The sequence below is a fragment of the Haliotis rufescens genome, unplaced genomic scaffold, assembly GCF_023055435.1.
Source record: "Haliotis rufescens isolate VD_foot unplaced genomic scaffold, xgHalRufe1.0.p SCAF_11, whole genome shotgun sequence".
Lineage (NCBI taxonomy): Eukaryota > Metazoa > Mollusca > Gastropoda > Lepetellida > Haliotidae > Haliotis > Haliotis rufescens.
In genome coordinates, this window is record NW_025963791.1 from 13,994,371 (window position 1) to 14,003,108 (window position 8,738).

The 8,738-nt window shown below is 41.9% G+C and overlaps 1 protein-coding gene across 1 annotated transcript; it reads left to right on the forward strand.

The window, feature by feature from the left end:
- The first annotated feature begins 1,049 nt into the window (after window positions 1-1,049).
- Window positions 1,050-2,824, forward strand: LOC124110647 (aurora kinase C-like). The gene is made up of 2 exons (XM_046469973.2): window positions 1,050-1,193; window positions 1,686-2,824. The coding sequence occupies exons 1-2, from the start codon at window positions 1,184-1,186 to the stop codon at window positions 2,612-2,614; spliced, it is 939 nt and encodes a 312-aa protein (XP_046325929.2). The 5' UTR covers window positions 1,050-1,183; the 3' UTR covers window positions 2,615-2,824.
- The last annotated feature ends 5,914 nt before the right edge of the window (window positions 2,825-8,738 follow it).

Genomic DNA, 8,738 nt, shown 5'->3' on the forward strand with positions numbered 1-8,738 from the left:
TAACTGTCGTCCTATTGTAATGTCTACTCCTTCCGATGTCCCTGTTGTCCTATTGTAATTTCTACTCATTCTGGCGTCTGTGTTACTGTCGTCCTGTTGTAATATCTACTCATTCTGGCGTCTGTGTTAATGTCGTCCTGTTGTAATATCTACTCATTCTGGCGTCTGTGTTACTGTCGTCCTGTTGTAATATCTACTCGTTCTGGCGTCTGTGTTACTGTCGTCCTGTTGTAATATCTACTCATTCTGGCGTCTGTGTTACTGTCGTCCTGTTGTAATATCTACTCGTTCTGGCGTCTGTGTTACTGTCGTCCTGTTGTAATATCTACTCGTTCTGGCGTCTGTGTTACTTTCGTCCTGTTGTAATGTCTACTCATTCTGGCGTCTGTGTTACTGTCGTCCTGTTGTAATATCTACTCATTCTGGCGTCTGTGTTACTGTCGTCCTGTTGTAATATCTTCTCGTTCTGGCGTCTGTGTTACTGTCGTCCTGTTGTAATATCTACTCGTTCTGGCGTCTGTGTTACTTTCGTCCTGTTGTAATGTCTACTCATTCTGGCGTCTGTGTTACTGTCGTCCTGTTGTAATATCTACTCATTCTGGCGTCTGTGTAACTGTCGTCTTGTTGTAATATCTACTCATTCTGGCATCTGTGTTACTGTCGTCCTGTTGTAATATCTACTCATTCTGGCGTCTGTGTTACTGTCGTCCTGTTGTAATATCTACTCATTCTGGCGTCTGTGTTACTGTCGTCCTGTTGTAATATCTACTCAATCCTGTGTCTAAGACAAGACCTGTCCTCCCACATCTAGCTGACACGCCGTGATATTTATACTGTTCAAGATTGAAATTCACTCACTCACCCCAATTTAAGCATCGATCAGATTTATAACTGTCTTTTTTGTCATCTACAATTTATAAATTGTAAAATGCCGATCAAAAGAAAGTATACAAGTAGACGCGCAGAGAGAGCCGGCAACCAGTTTATAGAGCTATTCTGTTCTGACATCACAGACACATGACGTCATAAACGTGTGACGTCACAGAAAGGAAACGTCACATAAAGTCTTGCGCTTTACAGAGACGAGACGTGTTTTCTCTTCACGGCTGTTTTTGGAGAGATTTGATCCAAAATATAAGTTCAAGTGTTGCTTTGGACATCGGTTTCCATTACCTTGCTGAACATGGAGTTCGGTAAGTAACCCCATGTTGTCTTGTCAGTCTCAATGTACTTAGTTTAGTGAATTATCTGGGCGGGGACCTTTTAAAGAAGGCTTATACTTGGTTTAACTTAACTTAGTCGTGCACGTCAGTCTTAAATTTATGATTAAATGTGTGACACAGACTCCCTTTTAGCGATCTCACATTCGACCCTGTTAACAAACAAATTAGATCAGGCTTTTTGGACGAAATACAAATATAAAGACTACGTGTAGTTTGTTTGTTTTGTAATCTACATATTGGCCGTGATCTCCGAACGTCTTAAGCAAGCCGGCATAATTCTATTGTTATATTTTAACACAATAATCGCTTTATTTGATACTTTTCCTAAATTGTTCCTACTTTGTTTTCCCTTTTACATTTTACACTTATGTTTCCATGCATCTTCGTAGTTGCTATATACCTTTATGTAATAATCCATGTACTTTGTACACAATGGTAATATGGCAATATTTCTGTCTTTAGATCCTCGTCACGCTGAAGATGTCCACAACGCGGCAGCAGAGCTGTGGCGACAGTATTTGTTCACGGGGCGACTGGTGGAGTCTGTGTCCAGTCCATCTCCCGTAGATGTCCCGTCTCCCCCTTGCCATCAGCACCACCTTGAAGACTGGCGGTTACCACACGACCCGTTCATCGGCCTTACAATCCGTGGCTACTTCTTCAGGGGAGTCATGAGCTCAGGTGGTTCAGCTACTGTATACAGTGTGTTCAAGGATGGCAAGGTGTTTGCAGCGAAAGTGTCACACCCAAGAAACACCGAGCCGGACGAGGCATCAAAAGTATGGACCAATGAATACAGCATACTCAATCAGGTCCAACACAAAAACATCATCAAGGCCTACGACCTCTTTGAACACAATGGGCGCCAGGTCTTGATACTCGAGTATGTCGGCGGATGCAATTTGGCGGAATTCATGGCCAGGGTGTGTGTGGCTCGGAGACAAAGTTCGATCAAGAAAATCATGAAACAAGTCCTGGACGTTCTTCAATATCTCCATCAAAATAACGTAGCCCATCAGGACATAACACCATCCCATATTCTCATTGGACAGAGTGGAAAGGTCAAAATTATAAACTTTGGCGATGCGACCAGACTTGGCACGAACAGCTTGTATCCACAGAACGAGGCAGGGGATGTTCAAGATGATATTATCAAGTCATTTGATGTATGGAGGTTTGGGGCGTCTGTATATGAAACTCTGACGGGGAAGACGCCACACTTTATAGGACCAGACCGCAGTGAGCCTGACGTATCTGGTGTTCATAGTCCGGACAGAAAGCTAATGTTGCTTATTAAGAAGTGTCTAGATTTAAATCCTTTGTCTCGAATCACAGCAAAAGTTGCTTTAAAACACGACTATTTCAAACGATTTTCAACTACTTTTCATTAAAGTTCTCAATTTTAAATTATAATGTTGCAATACAAATGTCAGTCCTCGTCTGTCTAATCAATAAAACCCTTACTGAAAGTGTGTAAATTTCTGTTTCATCAAGAATTTTCCAGTAATGTTTCTCATGAATGTGTAGTGTCTCATGGACAGTTATTTTTACTGTTTTACTGTCATATCAAATGTTATGAATCAATACAATCAAAATATTCAGTTTTGTGTTTTGTTTTCCAATCTTCCTAAACGACGTGTTGTCTCAATATGAGTAATCAGCTAAGTCACACGATGTTGCCTCCTGAGGATCAACAAAATGACATGCGCTAATAACATATTGGTATGCATTCATAATAACAAAGTATGCGCTTATATCAAGATGAAAGATCCGGGGTAGAATAGGTCTTCAGCAACCCATGCTTGCCGTAAAAGGCGACTATGCTTGTCGTAAGAGGCGACTAACGGGATCGGGTGGTCAGGTTCGCTGACTTGGTTGATGTATGCCATCGTATCCCAATCACAGACCGCCGCCATATAGCTGGAATATAGCTGGAATATTGCTGAGTGCTGCGTTTAACAACAAACAAACAAACAAAACGAACAAGATGAGAGCTTATTCTGCCAATGGAATCACGGAGGTTTTGGTCTGAAGACAATTATTAGCGTTAATGATGCTTGAAATGCTTCTCAATTACTGTCAGGCTACAGGCAAAATGGAAACTGTTACATAAACGACGAAAATGCACGTCAGTGAAGCCCTGCCCTGACCTGACATACATATGTATATCATTAATTGGGCCATGCCATTGGCAAGTCTGGAGGTAATATTTGGTTAAGTCTCAAGATTTCCCACCATTGTCAATACATTTCGGTTTGTTTGTTTGTTTGTTGTTTAACGCCACACTCAGCAATATTCCAACTATGTGACGGCGGTCTGAAAGTAATCGAGTTTGGACCAGACAATCCCGTGATTGACATTAAGAGCATCGATCCACGCAATTGGGATACGATGATATGCATCAACCAAGTCAGCGAACCTGACCACCCGATCCCGGAGGTCGCCTCTTCGACAAGCATATTCGCCTTGTACGGCAAGCATTGGTGGCTGAAGACCTATTCTACCCCGGATCTTCACGGGCCCATTTCGGTTTGCAGCTTGTGTGACACAAACATGAGTTTGGGTTTTGCCGGGCAAAAAAAAGGTAAACACTTAAAGAGTGAAAGTGACCTCAAAATTACGAACGTTATCAACACGTTACTTTGCTGAAAACAGTCGCCGAAACAATGCAAACTTAAGGTCCAAAACACAACTATGAACCTGTATCGAATACATCACCATCGAATTTCATTTCTTGTTTGTATCATTTTTAGATACCTTCAAACATGGGTTTATGCTTTCTTTTTGCCTGAACGGCAGTTTAAATAGATTGATGTTTTCAGCATTTCCCTCTTTTTTCAAATTAATTCTAATGCTAGGTATATCCCATGTAAAAATGAGTTTCTGTAGCATCCCTTATCCTTTCTGTAGCATCCCTTATCCTAACCTATTGACAATACATGGAATATAACTATATATTTGGTCAGAGTGTTAATGATACGTGTATCCACTTTGTGGGCCCTTCTTGAGATTTTATGAGTGTTTCCTTAACTTCAGCGGCGGTCTATGGTAGAAGGGAAATAACTCTTGTAACACTAGCGGAGACTCTTGAACATCGGTTACTTCAGACTGAAGTAGGAAAAACGGCTCTATTTTTTGTTTGTTCATCATATGAACTAGGGCTGGGACGAGTTCAAATTTACTACCCGGGTACCCACCCCACTATTACCTGACCCTACCCGGGTACCCGCTGTAGGTCTCAAGAGATAGGTACAAAATGTCCGATTTAGAAACGTTTGACCGTTCTCCTGTCAAATTGTATTTAGATACACGTATAAAATGATCTGGTCATGCATACACTGAAGTTGACTGGAGTTTTATCTTTATGCAAATATATAAAGTCAGAAGGAATGTGTGCATAGTCGAAAAGAAATGTGAACATTTGTCACTTACAGTGTAACCATAGAGTTCTAGATAATTTTTGCCATTAAACAATATAATCGCGTGACTAACCACGGGTCCAGGTAGTCCTGTGAGTACCCGGGTCCTTCTCAGTACCCACCTGACCCGAGTACCCGAGTTACCCGTCCCAGCCCTAATATGAACCATTCTTGGAATGATTGCACATGAACTATTTGTAGACAACAAGGCCACATTACACAAAAGAACCTTTGCTATAGTTAACTTTAACCAATAAGGTTTAAGGTTACCTTCGTCTGAAGTTTAATACGACCGTTTCACAAAACAAACAACCGCTGTGTCCACTTACGCCAATAAGGTTGCAACCGTAAGACTATGACATGTGTGGTGAAACCATTTCTCGATGTGCTGTTAAAATCACAACAGGATTTCTTTGCTATAACGACCAATTTGCAGTGTTTACTAAATGTTCTGTGGGTTATCCCCAGGGTCACAGAGGCTTTAGGGGAGTGGCGATATTCGTCAGAAACACACACACACACACACACACACACACACACACACACACACACACACACACACATACACCATGCATATATACACACGCCCCCAACACACACAAGACACGCACGCACGCACGCACGCACGCACGCACGCACGCACACACACATACACACACACACACACACACACACACACACACACACGCTCCCAACACACGCACGTACACACATACACACCATACATATACACACACGCCCCCAACACACACACACGCCCCCAACACACACGCACGCACGTACGCACACACACGCCCCAACACACACACACACACACACGCGCGCGCGCGCACACACACACACGCCCCCAACACACACGCACGCACGCACGCACGCACGCACGCACGCACGCACACGCACGCACACACACACACACACACGGGTCCTAATGAGGGGTGACCTGGAAATCGAGCTCCTACCAAGTGATTTTGTCAGCTGAGGGAGGCTACTTAATGACCAGACATGAGCAATTCTAAATACTCTCCCACTAACGAACTGTTTACATTATTTAATGATAGGAACACTCCCCAACACACCCAGAGACAGCATGTCCCGAGTCGTCCAATACGACGTGAGAACATTCATATCTCGTCAGGAGAACGTGACACTACGGGAGGCAACGCCCGATACACGGTAAATACGTGTGAGCAATATGAGTCGGAAACATGCCGAGTTGTATATGATTTTCGTTTCGCCTTGACCTATGAGGTTCCCAATACAATTACCCGGACCGACGGGGCCCCGGGTGGGAGGAGCTTCATATACTGGATTGTTCGTCGCATAATTTACAAGATAAATGCATCTAAAAATATATATATTATCCACCTGCTAGGCCAGTTCCGATGTATTTTTATGTAGTTACGTTTAATCTATAAAGGACTGAACTAGTTTTATTCATTTCAAATATTAATTTAAACTGGTCTAAGATAATTTTGCAGGGGGTTGGGTTCGCACGCACGCACGCACGCACGCACGCACGCACGCACGCACGCAGGGACACACATGTAAATTTCGGCCCAAGTTCGGGCCAGAATTACGCCACAGTTATCAATATTCTAGCTATTTACATTACTTGAGTGTGTACAATGAAAGCATGTGGTGCAGTAGGGTGTATGTGCCAAGTAGATATAATCAAGATATTCCTTATAAAATAGCAAAAGGATATGATGATGTATTCCCAAGTATCATATTTCGTCCATTAAGTCATGAACATCTGCTCCACGAAACATTGAACACATTCATCGTCGTCAAGCATATTTATTTTCACATATACATCAACATCAAGTTATTTATCAATCAAGGAGAGAAGAAATTGTTTCTGTCAAATATGGCAATCATAGTCATAGCAAAGCCGATAACAGTGGTTAATCGACACTTTTAATCTTGATCCGATGTGAATACAAAGTTGTAGGGTTGTCTGACCTGGGGATAAAGATGCATTATAGTATAAAGAATAGGCACTTGTAAGCGTGTATGGGTTTTATGATACCGTGATAGATCTTGCAATGTGTGGTCTTGTACACATGTCACGTTGTTTTGCCATGGTGACACGTCATGTTGTGTTATGTTTATAAAATAGCTCTTTGTCATGACAAATATTGAGTTCACCTCCGTAAAACTAGTTCCGTTAAGACGAATTCATCAATATGTTGTTGCAAAGCTAATTTCTCGGCACTTGCTTTTGTTTGTTTGTTTGTTTGTTTATTTGTCTAACGCCGCACTCAGCAATATCCCAGCTATATTACGGCGGTCTGTCGATAATCGAGTCTGGGCCAGATAATCCAGTTATTGATACCATGAGTATTGATCTTCGCAATTGGGATACGATGACATATTCCAGCCAAATCAGCGAGCCTGACCACCCGATCCCGTTAGTCGCCTCTAAAGACAAGAATAGTCGCCTGTCGCGGCAAGCATGGATTGCTGAAGACCTATTCTACCCCAGATCTTCACGGGTCTCGGCACTGGCACGTCCTCGAAGACAAGTGTACTATTATCAAAGTACAGTGCAACTCCGTTATTACGTTACCGTGTCAAGTGAAAGCGTTTTGATTAACAAGTTTCGCATTAACGAATCATTGACACTGATTAATTCCGTACGTACACATGATCTGTGGACATCCCTAACGGTAACCATTCGGAAAGCACAGGGTACGGACTAACGAGGTTTCACTGTGTAGACGCATAGCCGGCCTGAGTCACATATAATGGCGATTTACTTTGCACGAACCGGAAATGAATGGTATAGGAAGATATGTTTCGAGGAAATTGTCAGATTATTCTGAAACACCTTTGCAATTACTGTAGCTTCAAACAATAGAAAAGTTGACCAACTGACCAGTCATAACCTTGCTTTGGAGAAATTAATTTCCACTGTGCAACTTGTCACCGTTTCGCCGGCAGTATTACACTTATATAACAACTACTTTCCCCAGCAGTGAAAGTAAATAGAGATTATTATACGAGCACTAGGGCACATTCGATGTTTTGGAATTCGGTTACTTCTAACCCTATCGGTAATAAATAGAGAACCTCACCCTCGTGGCTTTTGATATCAAAAATATCAATGAGTGTTGATATATTTGATATCAAAAGACGCGAGGATGAGATTTTATTTATCATCCAACATCATTCAACTTCTTCAGTTTGTAGACAGTAATAAGCAGTGTCTTCAGTGTAGTAGCAGAGCCATTAGTGATGTCATTTGATTGTGACTTCATGTAACAATGACGTCATAATGGTATGCAAAGAATTGTGATGCAATTTTATTGTATTGATATCTGCAATGTAGATATCGCTTGATATCACCCAAGCGATATATCATGTGGAAGCCAGTTTTGGATGATAAACAGTATTATTACTTGCCCATGAAGAGATCACCCGTTTAATAAACAAACATGTAATACCAAAACGCATGCTTATGTACTCTCGGAACACGTTTCACGAACAAATATTGAAAGCTCTCAACATCCCTTGGCTTATTCAACGACATTGCGTATGGAGTTGAAAGATCACTGAGAGGAGCTTATGCACACTCGATGACCCCAGCAACCTTGTTGCTAGGCTGACGTCACATGGCATTGTTTCGCCGATGGACCTTGCAACAAAATTCCACAATTTACGTCATCGGGTATTGTGACGTCATTGTAAACTTTGAGGTGCAAAGCCCGTTCCACAAGGCGATCGTATTGTAGCGCAACGACAGTCGTTAGTCTAAGTTAAAGTATGTGAGTTGCGATTAGCCCTACGATAATTTTGTGGAACGGACGCCTGAATTCTAAAGGTGTACCGTTGTATGGTATTAAATTCATACGTTTCAAATTTTTTTTGACGTGTTTGAAGTATTTTTCTGTTAAACTCAATTGGACTATGCCGTGGACCGTGTAGGTGTCAGCCTATTCACACTCAACAGTATAATTCTAAAAACGTTATAAACGGCAAGTAATAAATAAAATACTAAACTCGCTCCCGTGTAAAACCAATTTTATGAAACTCGTGAATAGTTGTAGTATCTGACTCGCTTTCGCTCGTCAGATACCACAACTATTCACTCGTT